This window comes from Dysidea avara, chromosome 13, assembly GCF_963678975.1.
Source record: "Dysidea avara chromosome 13, odDysAvar1.4, whole genome shotgun sequence".
In the NCBI taxonomy this organism is placed as follows: domain Eukaryota; kingdom Metazoa; phylum Porifera; class Demospongiae; order Dictyoceratida; family Dysideidae; genus Dysidea; species Dysidea avara.
Genome location: NC_089284.1, coordinates 15,090,478 through 15,108,452, shown reverse-complemented (window position 1 = coordinate 15,108,452; position 17,975 = coordinate 15,090,478). Strand labels below are relative to the sequence as shown.

The following is a 17,975-nucleotide window of genomic DNA, read 5'->3' as shown; positions in this document are numbered from 1 at the left end:
CTTGCACATGATAAAATTTTGGAGGGGGGTGCTTCAGCACCCCAAGCACCCCCCCAAACCAGCCCTTGCGATATTAGGGAGTTACTCTACCCCACAAACCGTTTGGCACGTGAGACTAAAAATAAAAGGCCGCAGCAATGCAAGTCTTGCATTCGATCGTGGTGTACTGACTTCAAGAGTAGCTACAGACCTAGCTACTCTCGGAGTAACTACCTACCGCCACAGATAGTATAGAGACGCGTACCCACCAGGGGATCTAGACATCTCGCCAGTCGAGACATCTAGCTAAACATGGCTAAAAAACTCAACGGTTTTCTGTACAACACGGGAGAATTGGATTTACCTGGCGTGAAATTCAAGGTTATTGTAATCCACGCTGGATTTGGAGATGCTACTTTGATTGAAGCAACAGACAATAAAAGTGAGCATGTTATTAAGTGCAATGTAGCTATTACCATTACTCTATGTGTGACCGACCCACTGCGGAGTAAAAAGCTCAATATTATTATTATTATTATTATTATTTGTTTTTACTGTGCAGAAATCATAAATGATTATAACGCACAGATATAATTACTTAATTTATTACAAAAATTATCCAGGGAAGGGGAATTAACCATGTAGGGGGAGGGGGTTCCAAAATTTAATCACAGAGGGGGAAAAGGAAAATTTATATGAGTCAATGTTTGTCATCAGTTGCTTGTATCCTTTTCTTAATCGCTAATCATTAGGGGTAAAGTAATCTTTGGGGATATCAACAAGATCATTAATAATTTTATACATCATTATAAGTTTAGCTCTCTCTCTTCTTTGTTGTAAAGGAGGTAAGTTGAGTGTGCTTAGCATGTTAGTAACACTAGAGTGACTTAAAAAATCCTTAAGGCAAAATCTGGCCGCTCTTCTCTGCACTGCTTCAATTTTATTAATACCATTTAAGGTATGGGGGTCCCATACAGGTGATGCATATTCAAGCACTGGCGACTGGTACTTCTGTAGCAGTTACATTTCACAGTGCTTGAACAGTGGCGCAGGTTTCTGTAAATAAAGGCATTGATTTGGTTAGCTTTATTGGTGATTGTTTGGATATGGTCATTGAAGGTAAGCTTGTTGTCTATGGTGACCCCTAGATATTTGGCAGATGTAACTTCCTTAATAGGAGAACTTTCAATATAATACGCGTGCAAGATAGGATTGTGTTGGATTGTTACTCCCAAGAGCTCACATTTCAGGATATTGTATGTCATCTTTCATCTGTTGGCCCATTGAAAAAGTAGGTCTAAGTCTTGTTGTAAACTTAAGCAGTCAGCAATTGATGTTATTTGAGAATACAACAATACGTCATCTGCATACAGTTTGATCTTAATTGTGGATGGAAAGAGGTAGGTCGTTAATATAAATCAAAGACAGTAGAGGGGCAAGAACCGTGCCTTGAGGTACACCAGAAAGGACCTGGATGGTATCACTTTTGTGGTTATCCAGAATAACATATTGTGATCTGTGACTCAGGAAAGATTTTAGCCAAGATAGTAGTGACCCACAATAGCACAGGTCTGAGTAGCAATATATACTAACACAATTAGCTGTAAGCATATTAAATGTACTACAGTCGATTGCAGAATTGTTGAAATTTTTCTTCCCATGCTGTAAACATTCCGTGGGCTGGAAAACTATTTGTAGTGACACCGGATTAGCCGGACTGAGGAAAAAGAATAGTGTGGTTCAAGTGCTGTTGAATCTGTGGCAAGGACAATAAAATTTACTTACAAGGAGCCTTATGAAAGCACTCACGGTACAGCATACTTTTTTCAAGAATTTTGCAATCGACTGTATGTGACCCAGTACCGTATAGCCTAATATGACCAGGTAGAAAAACTCACCTAATATCAGATGGGCTCCAAGGCTGTGGGACTCTGGGGATTCAGGCCACTGGCTATAGTTAGCCAGTAGCCTGAATTACAATGCAATATTTGCACAAATTCCGTTTCCATGATTTCAAACTGCATGGTCAATCTCACTACCACTGATTGAAACCCACTGAAATGGTTCAAGGCAAGGCTTTCAACAATTTCTGGGCAGCATCAATCACTGTACTTGTTAGCCAAGCTGTCTCATTGTCCAGCTGTGGATCAGACTTTGGTGACTGATTTGACAGTTGCTGATGTGATTGGCTCAAGTTGTTTTCTAAATTTATCACGTCATGACTAGCTTGCTGTTCCACATGCAGCTGCCTTACTTTAAACATTGCTTATTGTGCAGCTTTGTTTATTTCACACTAGTTCCTTTTACAGGTGACAATTCACTCTTTCCTGTTGTTGTAGCATTAGTTCTAGTAGCATTGACTTCAGCCAGGTGAGGTTCCTTTGAATGGTAACCTGTGATAAAAATCACTTTGACTCACACATCTACAAATGCAATGCAAGCTATACACATTACTGCATTAACAATCAAAATTTATTACAAGTTCACCAATAATTGGATTAGCAATAAGAAAAGAAATACCTTTTTGTTCAAGGATGCCCATACACTGGACAGTGCTACAACCAGAATGGAACTGTAACAGTAGCAAATGGGGGAGAGCACCAAAATTGACTTGTATATCTCTCAGTAGTTAAATTTATGCTTGTCTTCACATACAGTCAAGTTGGAAACTGTCTATATGAAGTTTAATACTTGTAGCATGCATTTATTATTATTTATTACAAGTCTATAACCCAACAACAAGTGATCTAAGTGTGTCCACCACATGTTGCTAAACATTACCAATGACATTGAAGAGTAGCCATTGCTCAACACCAGCCCCACAATTTAGATATAAAATTGTGAGACTAAAATACCATAGATTTTACCATACCTAAGAAGTAATATAATTCTGTAGCACAGTATGCTAGATCGATTCATGAATGCCCATACCACTCAGTGAGTATTAGTTAGAAAAATTCAGAGACAAGACACAACTCCAGACAGCATAAAGTTTCAACTACTCTGTAATGGTTAAGAGCACAAAATTAGCTGACTTAATACTATTGGTAGGCATTCCAGCCTGAATTTTAAATTTTGGAAAAATGGACTTTTTATATGTTAAATAGATAGAGTATTGATTGCCGATCTCAGAAATATATATTTGTTGGGTTGGAATTAGCTACTTTGGCATGCACAGTGCTTAAAAACTGAAAAAAGGTACATTTTTTCTCAGGGGCTCTCCATACATTTTACAGGGAAAAATGGCACAATTGCCATCTAGCAACCTGGACTGTCTTAAAACTGCAGTTGCTTCTAGCTGCAAGTTTGTACATGATGTAATGAGAATAACTTCAGGTCTTATCAGATCTCAGTCATCTTTGTATACTTTGTGGTGAGCAAATAGTGTTTCACCTACTGCACACTTCTCAATACAATGGCGTATACCCATAAGCAAGAGGATATGTCAACTAAGCAAAAACATCAAGTTAACAACTTATAAAAGTAAAGAACTAAAGTGGAGGTATATACCACAATGATGCAACAATACCTAAGGTGGAGTTGTGGTTTCAATTACGGCATTGTTATGCCAACTTTGAAGTGGTTTATACTTTTGAGTTGATGACACAGCCATCAGAAAATTGCTGTGGAGCTGAAAGTTGCTAACCCAAGCGAAGTAACTACACCCTTTAAAGTAAGCACCAGTTACTACCTTACTCCCAACAGTACATTTTTTAAAGTTGTAAAGTATTCTACATACATTACAAGGCTTGAGAAGATTACAAAACAACACAAAACTTACTTATATGTAATCAAACCTCATGGTGATTTTCATCCTCGTTGGAGCTTGGATGACAGAATAATCTTAAGTTAAACATGAGTTGTTATTTTGTGCCAGGATTCTATTGAAGAATATATGGAGAATTTTTTTTATTAAAAAGTCTCGGATATTGGAATGCCTACTATTGGAGTGCTTGACAATCTCTGCCTGTGCCCAGTCACATAATTCATTGATCCTTGATGGAGGAAAATTTGTTACCAAATCACAATTGAACTGGATATCCAATATGATTTGAATTCCCTTTGCTTTCATAAACTTCGGAGGCAGGGGACAGCTTGGGATGGGATATTCCAGGTAATGCAAGCTTTTTTCCAGTTTACAAAATTCTAACATTTATCTCCTAAACTTACAGCCAGTGCAGTGCTCTGCAGCTAATTTAAGTGATGGTTGATAGAGGTTTTCTGGGTAGAAGAGCTTTCATCATCACAGTCACCGCCTAGAGTGATATGTAGATTATATGCAAGATGAAAACTAACAATATACTAACTAGCCATATAGACTTCGACTGCTTTACAGCATCAGGAGCAGGAATAACATCACAATCATCTGGACGTGGACACTTTCTGCCAGATGTTTTGCTCTTCTTAGGTTGCGTTAGTTTCTACGAAGCTGTGTTAGATTCAACGTCACCCATTTAAGATCTTCCTGAACACCAATAACCATCTTGGCTGCCATAATGTGGTAGCACTCAGAGGTAGAAGGACAAGAACACCTTTCCTTAGGGTGAAGAGTGACAACATGGGGACAACTTGATCCCATTATGGTAAAGGTGTGTAGCTTGGAGTCAAAGCTGCCATGGGTCTGTTCATTCAAGACACATCAAGCTAATTTCAACAAATTCTAATATTTCCCACACATCATGATCATAATATGGACAATCCCAAAACGTTAAATTCATCTGTAGAATGCATACAATCTCAAAACAATATATGCATATTTACATTACTACACACGAGACTCATGCCATGCTAGTTTTAGAATGCATTGAAGGGGTGAAATTATATTATGCAGAAAATCTATAAATTATTTTGCAATAAAAGAAGGTGCTATTAGCAAAAACTGTGGTAGCATTGTGCTCCCTAAAGCAAAAAGAGTTCAAAAATCTTTGTTTCGTGTCAGTGCTCCCAAGAAGATGGAAGATATAAACATTAATTAGTCTGCCTTGTATTGGACAAGTGGTTCACTATCATTTTTTCTCAAGCTTTTGCCTTGTAGGAAAGATCTGAAAGAACTTACCCGCCAATGGATTCTCCTGTTCATGGAGAACATGATGGGGTAAGTTGCATCTCCGTATATAGAGGATTTTATTTGTAAGTTATGACTATAATTAATTAAGTACCTGTAGTTTATTTTCCATGTTGTCACTGTACAAATTGATCTTTCTGTTGTTACCACTTTGTGTAGCACTGTAGCTTCGAAAGTTCTCAGCTTCTAAAGCTGAAACTTCAGCTTACCATTCCTATATGGCTTTGTAAATGAAGGATATGTAATAAAATTGTGAACATTAGGGTTCTCAGCAGATCTGGTCAGTGATCAGTGATCTGTAATGCTGGCGGCAGCTTTTGATCCACCCACACATCATACTACAACATATATTATATAATATTGTAACAAAGACTGATAACAACAAAGCTCAAGAAATCATTGTAAACCAATCTATTAGGACAGGAGTTGCAATAAGAATTGTATATAATGAGTCACTGTGCAAATGAGCTCCAGAAATTGCTGGCATTGTGGTATGCCGCCACACTACCACTGGAAACTGCCACTGAAAACTACCAAATATTATGTGGGAAAGCCCAGTCCCAGTATAACTTGCCTGAGACTCAACACAATTACACACTATATAATGAAATCTTAGAATCCCGCCATACCAATACTAGACTGTCAATGCTCTATAAAATGATAAATCAACAAATCATAATACCATATAATTCTTATCTCCAATATTCTAATGTCAGTTTTACTAGAGGAACTAACTGTTACAAATTTATTCCATTTCATTGCCACAAAAACACATTTCAGAGTTCCTTTTTTCCCCCGCACTGTACCCAAATAGAACAAATTACCAGACCACATTGTAAATTCATCATCTATTGATCAATTCAAGTTATATTTATTAAATAATATTTTTTGATTGCAATGTAATTTATTGATTTTTTGATATTGCTTTTTGATCTGTACATATCCTTAAAATTGAAATTGTACAGTAAAAATATTAATAATAAAAATAATGAAGTACCTTACAAGTGAGTTTTACCTATCTATATATTATTATATTATTTATGGAATTTACTCTTCACAGGAAATGTTTTGCTATTATCATTGCCGTTGTAGTTGCACTAGCCTTATGAGATTATTTTTTCCTGCAAATTACTAAGACCTATTGTGAACTGTAACCTTCTCAATAGAAAACAGGTTGGTTCATTTTATCTGGCTAAGTCTTATGATAGATTGCACACTCAAGACACACATCAGCAAAAGCTACAATTCTAGGTGCAAGGAGAAGCCATAATAATTATACACTTTATGGCTAACTTTTCCTTATTTCAGATTAACTTATATGGCTAGCTTTTCCTTGTTTCGGATTAGCTTTTTATTCATTTTGAATTAGCTTATATGGCTAGCTTTTCCTTACTTCAGATTAGCTTATATGGCTAGCTTTTCCTTACTTCAGATTAGCTTGTATGGCTAGCTTTTCCTTATTTTGGATTAGCCTTTCCTTTCCCTTATTTTGTAATGTAGCCATGCTAATTAGCTGCACAGGGCACTACATAGGTGCATATGTCCCCTGGTGGATCATCATAGTGCCAACTCCAGGGGACTAGTGAACCCCGAGACCAAGGAGTATCCATCCTTAATGGGTCAACCGGACACCTAAGATAGAGTGGTACATTGTCTACAGCACAAATGACAACACATTAAAATAGTTACTGATGTGGTAGCTTGCTAGGCTTCCATTACCAATACATGTATCTAAATCACTTTCACTGTACACATTAAATACTAACGCAGTGTTTCTATCTAACAGCTGTGTCACAATACGATATCAAGTTTTCTGTATGAGATTCTTAAGTACATAAGTAGTCTTTAGTCAATTTATTTTGTTGTTGTTGTGTTTGCCAGCTAGCATAGTTATCTACCAAGCTTCAAGAATTTAGGAGGTGGAAGTTAAATGAGCCAGCACAACTGAATGTACACTACATCAAATATAGTATATACTTAGTGAGGTCAAAACCCCAAAAAAATTAAGGAATTTTTCTCCTGAAATTGTGTTAAAAAGTGGCACAATGGCTATGTGTTCTGTAGATGGCTTAGGCGGTAGATTTATGGGTTTTGTTAACCTGGTAAAATGTTGCTCTTTTTTGTGATCACAGCAAAAAGGCATATGCTTCATCTCCAATGTAAGTTCTTTCCATAGAAAATGTATGGAAAACGAGTTTCATAGTTTGCCACATAGAGAAGTATTTCAGATCATAGATAGAATGGTCTTTGGTCATTGTGAGATGCAACTTAACCAGTTATAATAGTTGATCGGTGATGCTATGCAAATGACAATACAAAGTGATGTAATTACGCATACGTCACTTGTTTTTGTTTTGTGCCATAGTTACCAATGAAGCACAAGAGTCTTACAGAGATTCTGGGAACTGCCCATTTGTTTACTTAACCATTATTAACTATTACAAAAGCAATTGTGGCCAACCTATTTATCAAATTGCCACATTTTTTGAGCTCTACAAGATTCCATAGCTAAAATTTGAGTTTTTCTATTTTCAAAAAAACATTGACCTCACTAATATACTTATTGTCTGTAACATAGCTATTTTGAATTAGAGAGAGTCTGGACTACTATTGGTACCAGCACTTCCTTGTTTCATTTGCCAACCTGAGTGAGAAACAATTAGCACCAATGTTAGTGTGACTGCTCTGTTAGTGTACTTTATGCAATATTAACTTTGCTTGTCCCACGTCCAGCACTTGGTACCTAAGCAAATTGATGATGCGGTGTCCCTACATTGTAGCCATGCCCCACTAATTGATGGCACGCTTCTTGTGTCCTTACATTGTGACCACACTCTCACCCAAATTTGGCAAAACCCTTACACATAGATGCATTTGATTGTGGTGATTATTTTTGAAATTTAATGCCTAATACATGTACAGAAAGCCATGCTGGATACCACCACCCTTGATAATACTAGACAGATGCTATCAGCATCGTGGGGCGAGCCTGAGTATTGCATTAATTTGGTATAGATCAAGACTCACAGTAGTGAGTCACATGGCCAGTAAAGCAGAAACGCGTGCCGCAGACAATAAATGACGCAACCACTACACGTGAGGATTTTATAGAAACAAACGTCAAATTCGGCCTACCTGTAACTCACCCGTCATTTATGCTATCCCTCTGAAACTCTATAGTTGAACTCATCGTGTCACTAGTAACTACCACACAAACAGTGAAGCAAATCCATGTCGACTGTTTCGAGATCAAGATTGCCGACATCAAAGGGGAGGTTTCGTTTTTGTTGTTTTTTGCATGCAGTTAGACGCAACCACAGGTGCATGCCTTGCGGTTCCTTTGTACATTCCAAACATTCATTGCTCTGCTATCGCTTCAATACTTGCTCAACAGTGTTGCCATGTTGTGAATAAAGTTCATAGATTTATGAACTTTTTGTCTTGTTTGTGAATCTGAAATAATCTATGAATTTTTTATGAACTTTTGAAACTTTTTGTCTTGTTTGTGAACCTGAAATAATCTACAAACTTTTAATGAACTTTTGGCAATCTCAGGCTGAGACCTTTTTTTTTTTTTTTGCTTTTTAGTGCCTTACTAACCAAGAGATCCACCTATTTATAATATGTGGGCTTGGTACATGCTGTTTTCAGAGGGTGACCATTGGATTATGAACTTTTTATGAATAAATTTATTTTTCACATGAAAATTTGGAGCAATCATCTGGCAACACTGTTACTCAATCACTTCAAGATTCACATCATAGATTTCGTCATACATTATTACCCTATAGTCCTAATTTCAGCACCAAACAAAGTTTCAGTAGTCCTCAGTCAACCTAGACTGAGGCCAAACACAAAACCCATATTACAATACTCACTTGGCATTTAGGGCATTGTATCTATAAACTACTCTAAAAGTATTGTTGAGATTGTTACATATGTTTTCGAGAATGGCTAGTTACATAATAGTTTTCGAAACATGCAACAAATGAGCAAACACAAAAAGCTAAATTAACTCTACTACTACTACAATTACACTACCACTATTACTACTACTACTACTAACTATAGCTAAGGGGAAAGGAGATTGTCATCATCAGACCCCTGCAGAGCCCAATAGCTGAGGATTATTGTACTATTGTTAGTCCATAAGGCAACCGACAGTTGCTGGAGATTTTTTCTTTCTAACCTGGGAGGAACACCACTATGGGGGGTGGTTTGGTCAGCAATGATGTTTAAAGTTCGCAAAGCAAATGGACTAGTCTGAAATTAGATGCCCCCACGTAATTTGTTCTATAAGGGTGCAGCTTAAAGAATGACACAGAGCACCAGTTGTTGAGCACCAGCTGTGGTTACCAGTTGTTGAAACAGGCTGCAAATATTTAATTCGTGCATGTAGCTAGCCTAAAAGGAAGTTTGCAAAACCGCCAACTATATTTAGACTTGTCACTATGCATTTTATAACACCCCCACACAAAATTATATGTGGGTACACATGTAGTTACAACATACACAGGACACATGAATACCCAACAGTTTTCATGTAAGAATTGTACAATATAATGACTGTGATATAACTGCTATGAAAAATAATGTCTCCAATTCTCCAGTGGCCCAGCAGATTCTACCATGGTAGCAGGTCTCACACGATGGCATATTCATCCAAACACAGATAAGCAATGGTCAATAGCTGGGAGTAAGTGCACTGACAACAAGTTGGTATGACTCCATTTGTAGAATCCAGATGAGTGGGTGTGACTCCAGTATGTCTAGACAGTTAACACACATTCTTGTTATAAATATGTACTAGAGTTGCAACAGTATAGTATTTAAGTACGATACATAGTCTCTATTGCATCACTATCAAACGACACTGAGTGGAGAATATTGTTGCATCTCTGGTATGTACACTCCATCAGTACAATCAAGGTTGTTGCAGTGAAACCTGTCTTAATGGCCACCAGTATAAAAAGGCTACCTCTCTCGAAAGGCCAATTCCAAAGTGAGAATTTGTACACTGCTACCTGTTTATTGAGTGAAGGTGGCTATAAACAAGTTTCACTGTAATTTATACACGTGATCTGATCCCGTACATTCTGCCAGTGGATGAAATCCACTTGGCCAGGACAAAATGTGACCTAAATGTCCTGGATGATCCATATTCAACCCACTTACAACCCAATGGAACTGAGTATTTATAGAGGAGAATATAATTATATTTATTTCTAATATGTGCGGACACATTACAACATATTACAACATGTGCATACAAGAAATGCTATGTACCATTTCAGTATTCCAAATCACCACATTATTCACGGACCAGTCAACAAAACTGCATAGTGCCCATCAGTAAACCTGAAGAGGAAAAGTTATGAAAAGTAAAAATGCATATAACTGAGTACATACAGTTAACAATTGTGAACAATATTAATGATTAACAATATACACTGAAACCTTACTCAGGTCATTTTATGGCCAACCTTGTGGCAGATTGATCTGTACACAAAATGACTCATTCAGGAATTGTATTTAGATGGATGATAAAGTAACGCATTGTGACGTAAATACTCATGATAAGTGTCACTGCTATATAGGCAGTATGCTGATATGGCTGCTGACTATAACACTGTCAGAGCAAACTGTGGTGAGATTTCATGCTACCAAAAGCCCTGGAATGCCTTCAACACATGAAATGCCAAATATCTAATGCCTGGCTTTCATCTCTTACACAGTGGACCTGCCTTGGTGGCCACTTGTACAGAAGGCTGCCTCTCTAAGAAGGCCAACTTTTAAATTCTCCTGTGAGACATCTATATGGTTAAATCAGTGCCCTGCTAAAGCAGCTACCTGCTTATTAAGCCAAGAAGTTTTGGCCCAAAAGTAACCATCTTAGACAGGTTCCACTGCACCTACTTAGCTGATTTACTCAGGTATATATGGTACTAAACCACTGGAATGCTGGAAGTGAATGGTGTTATTTTTGTCTTATGCTTGGCTACTATATAGTAGAACTGAAACAGATATTCTAAAAAATATATCCTATGGATAATGAGTTCATCACTTTCTTCATCAGGAGCTTATAAGTACCAAAAGTGAAAATTCTTACACCTTTGGCTGACAGCCAACTTAGAAATGACCTACCTGTGGTCCTATAACCTACATCAAGAGCTTATAAGTGCCTTTGGCGCTCAAACAGATTGGTTAGCAACACTTGCCCCCTTGCTGCCAGCACTCACACATGCTGTCGCACACTAAATCCATCACTAAACCCATCTCTATAGCCAGCTGCATTGCAGATACTTCTTACCAATTGCTCAAGGCTGCAAAATGCAGCCACCTCCTTATTAAGCTAGGTCAGAAAATCTTGTCCCTACAATAATGACCAGTTTTCACCGTGTGTACTATTAGTGAAGGAGATTATCAAGATACTTGGATTGTATACGCTACAATGTCATCTCTGGACAACCTCCAAAGTAAAATTTTCACCCTGGTCCAATGTCCAATAATTGTATACTATCATGATAGAGACTCACTGTACAAAATACATGTTATCATAGTACATGCTAATGGACAAATTTCATAATAATGAAAAAATCAATCGTTGCCCCTAGCAACCTAAATTTTACATAATTTGTAGGTGTCAATGTCTTAAGTCACCTCTCTAAGTTTTAAAAGGATAGCATATATATGTCATGAGATATGACATTTTGAAGTTGCAATTTTCCCATACATTGTCAATGAGAGGGGCAACAGTTGCTCCTTCTCAGTAATCACACAAATCATGGGATTTAAAGAATGTCATATCTTATGACCTATATACTCTATCCATTTATAACTTGGAGAGATTATTGTTGACATTCACACCTACAAATTATGTAACTCAAATTGAGATACGTGTATTTTTGAATTTTTGGTCTTTGCATACATTGAAATACCTCATTTTTGTGATTACCCAGAAGGGGCAACTGTAGCCCTCTCACATAGAAATGTATGGGAAAACCACAAATTTCAAAATGTCATATCTTATCACATATACATGCCATCCTTTCAAAATTTGGAGAAGTTACTTTAGATGTTATCACCTAAAAATATTAGGAAATCCAGGTTGCTAGGGGCAACAGTTATTTCTATATGCTATAAAGCCTTATTATGGAATTTGTCTATTACACCTTTTACAATTAATTTTTACAACACAAACACATGTATGGTTATACCATAAACTCACCAATTGTGTCTCAGTGGCACTAGCTAAATCTCTTCAACATGAAAAGACAATCTTCGAGCGATGGGACAGCAGCCCTAAGATTCTTGCAAAGATCACAGTATATTCTAGTGCGCTTATTTATAAATTTTAAAGGCGTTTATTTACAATGGGACATAATTACACGCCCCTCTATTGTCTACTGACATACTCACCATTTCTCTACTCTCGTTTCCAAAGCGCTCGTACTGATATGGGAAGGGGCATGGCTTCTCCGCTTGAATTAGTCAATGCTTGAAGTAGATCGAGATAGCTACTTTAATTGAGCCGTCAATCACTCTAATAGAACAGTCACGTTTCTACAAGTGCAGTATTTTTATATTGTAAAGTCTGTAAGTAGCTAGTAATTTAACTACACAATGCAATTATATTCTAGGTAGAAGTTGTAACTATGCTGTAACTTTGACTGCTGTATTAGAGCTGTTTTATGACTGCTCTATTAGAGTATCTTGATCGTTTTAATGATGAAAGGTAAAGTGTTACTAAGAGTTTAATAGTTAAAATGAATGTTAGTTGACTGCAGTTGCATGCCACTAAAATTACAGCTGTATTTTAACATTCTGTCACTGTAATCTAAATTTAAAAGGGGTTTCTGTCAAAACTATGGAAACCCACTTACTGTTTTCAACAGTGAGAGTATATATGCTTATGCTAACAAAAAGGTTTGAGCCTCTTCATGGATACCACTCAAATTTGATTCTCAATAAAGCAAAGTGTATAGATTCTCTGTTAGCAATAAATAGTTTGAGTTTGGCCACCTTTCCTGTATACGGCAATGCTACAAACAAAGGAAAGGTGGCCAAACTCAAACTATTTATTTGCTATCAGGGAATCTATACACTTTGTTTTTTTGATGGGATTTATGAATGATTAGCACAGTTTTACAACACTGGTAAAGATAGCTAATAGACAGCAACAGTTCAGGCTTAGCAAAAGCCAGAGAGCTGAAGTGTTCGTCTTTAAATCTTGGCTGTTCCTAACAAAGCTGTCTTCTGCAGCAGTGGAATTATGCAATTTGGTAAATTAAGTTGACTATTATGATGTTCAAAACGTGTAGACACAACTCCTAAAGCACCAACCACAACTGGGATCACAATCGTTCTCATATTCCATAGCTGCTGTATCTCCAAACACATATCCTGATATTTATCAATCTTTTATATTTCTTTACCCTTCACATGATGATCAGCTGGAACAGAGCAACATCAATCACCCAGGAAACTTTCACATTCTTGTGTCAATGTATACTATATAAAGCTTTTTCGCTGAGATATGGCGATCTGTGTAGATATTAAAATCCCACAAAACTTCAGTGACACCATCCTCAACAATAGGAAATGGAACATGGTCCTGTTAGCAGATTTGCAAATTAACCTGACAATTGACTACAAAATAGCTTTTAATCAGCAACTCAATAAACAGTGTCACACAGTGTACAGCTACTCAATTCTACTCTAAAGTATTAAAAGTTACAACTGCTTTTATACCTACAAAACCACAGAAAAGTTCTGTACAGGTCCAGAAACTTCTAGAAGCATGTAAATACAATTACAAAACTAATTCAAAACCTTAACTACATTATGTGGTAATTTACAGAGACAACCTGTCTGATTACATAGCTACACAGTAATACACACATGTATTATGTCATATTACAACACTCCCACTTAATCGACAGGTTACATACTTAAAAGTTCACAGTTAGTCCCATAGCATCACGTAACATTGTAAAACGTCCTCTTGGTAATGGTTTTGTTAACAGATCTGCTATCATGTTCTCAGATGGACAAAAGCACAAGTTAATAGTTCCATTTTGTACAGCTTCACGGATATAGTGATAACGAATATCAATGTGCTTAGTTCGAGCATGTGCGACAGGATTCTTGGCAATTGAGATGGCACCTTGATTGTCTTCCATCAAAACGGTTGGTTTTTGTGAAGTAGACTTGAGATCAGTAATCAATAATTTCCTCAGCCATACAATTTCCTGGGTGGCAAAACTAAGAGCAACATATTCAGCTTCGGATGTAGATAAGGCTACAATTGCTTGTTTTTTGCTCAACCAACTAACTGGACCTCCTCCCATCATGAAAATATTACCAGTTGTAGAATGACGATCGTCCAAGTCACCTGCCCAATCTGCATCTGTATAACCAATCAATTCTTCATCTTCTAATTTTTGATATCTAATTGCTAAATTCAAAGTTCCTTTAAGGTATCGCAATATTCTCTTGGCAGCTGTTAAGTGGGCTTGATTTGGTGAGGAGCTAAACTTTGCCACTACTCCCACTGCTTGAGCTATGTCTGGGCGAGTTGCTATCGCAGCATACAGCAAACTTCCAATGATTGATTGGTAGGTAACTGAATCAACTTTGTTGCTGACACCATCATCTTTCTTAAGTTGAACACTAACATCTGCAGGAGTAGAGACAACCTTTGCATTGGAGAGTGAATACTTCTCCAGCATATTCAGAATGTACTGCTTTTGGTGTAACCACAAACATTTCCTTTCTTCATCCTGCTCAATACTTATTCCCAGACAATAATGTAATTTACCCAAATCTTTCATCTGAAAACGTGACTTCAGATCTGCTGCATTTCTTCTAATGTACTGGCCATTACAATCAGATCATCCACATAAACAGCAAGAATGGCAATTGCATCAGTCATCTTGACATAGATACAAGGATCTGCTATACTTTGTTTGAACTGAATTACTTTCATATATTCTTGAAATGCTGTGTTCCAGCACCTAGGCAATTGCTTGAGCCCATACAAGGACTTTTGCAGCTTACACACGAGATTTTCCTTTCCAGGCTGAATGCAACCATCAGGTTGCTCCATGTATATTTCTTCTTCAAAGTTTCCATTCAAAAATGCTGTAACTACATCCATTTGATGGATCAGCAGGTCATTCTGTACTGCATAGGCTAACAATGCTCTGATTGAGGAAAATCTGACAACAGGAGAAAATGTCTCATTATAGTCAATATCATACTTCTGAGCATAGTCTTTTGCTACCAGACGTGCCTTGAAACGTTCAATTTTGCCATCACTACAGTATTTGACCTTGAATACCCATTTACAACCAATTGGTTTACGGTCACTTGGTAGTTCCACAAGTTTCCATGTCTCATTCTTCATTAGTGATTCAAACTCAGAATCTGCAGCAGCTCTCCACTGGTTGGCATGTTCTGTAGCTAAAGCCTCCTCTAATGATTTTGGCTCTTGAACCTGGTTGACATTGTATGCAACATGATGAACAAACTCATGCATCACTGTGTCTGCATATTCGTCTTGACCATACCTAACAGGAGGTCTTCTCTGTCGCTGTGGACGCTGCTGTTGTTCCACTTCAGGTGTGTTAGCTTCTCCTTGGCTAACATCTACATCAAACTTGTCAGTAAGCTTCTCTTCAGCTTGACCAAAATCTGTCTCGTTAAATACCACATCTCGTCTTACAATCACCTTCTGATTTTCATCAAGGAGTCTGTATCCCTTAGACTGTATGCTATACCCAACAAACCGCAGCTTCTCTGATTTCTTGTCAAGTTTCTTTCTATCTGGCTTTCTTCCATACCACTTTTCATAAGGTGTTTTATCTTCTCTGATTGCTGCTGTTGGCATGTGGTTTCTGATGTATGCGGCTGTGGCTATTGCTTCTGCCCAGAAACTCTTGGGAAACCCTGCATGTGACAGCATACTACGAGCAGACTCTACTAGGGTGCGATTCATTCTTTCCGCTACCCCATTTTGTTCAGGTGAATGAGGAACAGTAAACTCATGAAAAATTTCTCTTGATTTCAAATAATTCTCAAACTCTTTTGAAACGTATTCACCACCATTGTCAGTTTGTAGCCTTCTGATTCTCTGACCACTGCTAGTAGTGGTAGCTGTTTCAAACTCTTTGAACTTTTCAAACACTTCATACTTGTGTTTTATGAAATACACAGAACAACAACATGAGTAATCATCAGTAAAGGTGACAAAATACTTTCTTCCCCCAATGGAATCTGTGGACATGGGACCACACACATCACTGTGTACCAATTGCAATTTCTCAGTTGATCTAATTTCTCCCACTGGCTGAAAAGACTGACGGTGTATTTTTCCTTCGACACACCCTTCACAAAAAGATAACTCTTCCATTTTTGAAACATTAATACCACTCACAAGTTGCTTGTTCACAGTCAGTGAAAGATGTTGTTTTCCAGGGTGTCCTAATCTCTGATGCCATAAATCAATCACACGACTTTTCTCAAATGCCACTGACACACTCTCTGAAGGAACCAGTTTGCAATCAAGATGATACAATTTGTCTACCAGCGAGCCCATGCCACAAACATCCCCAGCTCAATTGTAAATCCAGCATTTGTCATCAATAAACTTCACTGACTTGCTCTTTGATGATGCTGCTCTCACTGAAAAGAGGTTGCATGCAAGATTTGGAACATATAACACTTTGTGTATCACAAACTCTTTGGATTCACCTTTTGCTAGCTACATTCTAATATAGACATTTCCCACTCCAATTGCATCAACTGTGTGGCCATCTCCTAGGCCAACCTTTTCAGGTTTCTTAAATTCACGAAGGTTAGCCAGTGTCTTCTTATTTGATGTCATGTGACTAGAGGCACCTGAATCTACCAGCCACTTGTCTACCTGAGGTAATCCCTTTGAACCAGCTGATGTACATGTAGCGAACGCACTTTCGTGTGGATGGTCATCAAGTTTGACTTCAGGAGGTTCCCCAACTACAGTTTTTGCTTTATGTTCCGAGTTGTTTCTCTGCTTTCTTTTGGGACAGTCTCGACGAAAGTGTCCTGCTTGTCCACAGTGGTAGCACCTCAAATTCTGTGGCTTGACTGTCTTCTTGAATTTACCGATTAATGCAGAATCACCCTGCTCTTCACTGTTGTTCTGCCCTTTCATCTTCAGCTCTTCGTGTATTAATGCCTGCTGGACGAAATCGAACTTGATGTCGTCTACTCGAGCTTCAAGGGCTGTTACGAGAGTAGAATAGCTCTGGGGCAAACTACCTAACAAGGTAACTACCTGATCTTCCTCAGTAATGGGAGCACCAATTGCTGCCAGTTTGTCAGTAAGCTCTTTCATATGCTTCAGGTGGGATTCCATCGAGGCACCCTCTTTCATTTCAGTTCAAAAGTATCGCTTCTTCAAAAACAGTTTATTTGCTAGGGTATCTCGCTCGAAATGCTTTTTCAAAACATCCCACGCATCTTTAGGTTGCTCACATGATGTGATCAGGTACAGCTGTGACATACTGACAGCTAAAACTATTGTGGAAAATGCTCTCTGAGATTTTTTACGAAATTCAGCCCGTGCCTGAACATTTGCATCCTCAGCTAGTAGTACCTCAGTACCATCCACATGCCCCCAGAGCCCCTTCGCGAGTAGCAAGTGACGCATTTGAAATTTCCATGTAGTCCAGTTTGAGCTGTCAAGTTTCTCAATTGACCACTTTTCATCTATCGCTGATCCTGCCATTTCCAGCTTATTTAACAGCTGATACAGCACTCGATACAATGAAATTAAACCAGTTACGTATGCCAGTAACTCCTGTCGATTACTTAAAGCTCAAACACTTAGCTACAATACTCAGTTGCTATAAAAGTTTAACCACTTCGCTCTTCCAATGTCAGATCA

At 37.8% G+C, this 17,975-nt stretch overlaps 1 protein-coding gene across 2 annotated transcripts in view; it reads left to right on the top strand.

Annotated features, from left to right (window-relative positions):
* Positions 1-146: 146 nt before the first annotated feature.
* Positions 147-17,975, top strand: part of LOC136242101 (uncharacterized) — a 42,110-nt gene continuing 24,281 nt past the window's right edge. The window contains exons 1-3 of one of the 2 annotated variants that reach the window (XR_010694476.1): positions 289-421; positions 2,513-4,093; positions 4,152-5,862. Coding sequence is in view for 1 of the 2 variants with exons in the window: in XM_066033487.1 (XP_065889559.1) it covers positions 292-421 (130 nt within the window). In the remaining variant the exon portion in view is untranslated. Of the gene's footprint in view, positions 422-2,512; positions 4,094-4,151; positions 5,863-17,975 lie in introns of those variants that run through there. The other variant, XM_066033487.1, reaches the window with a different exon arrangement.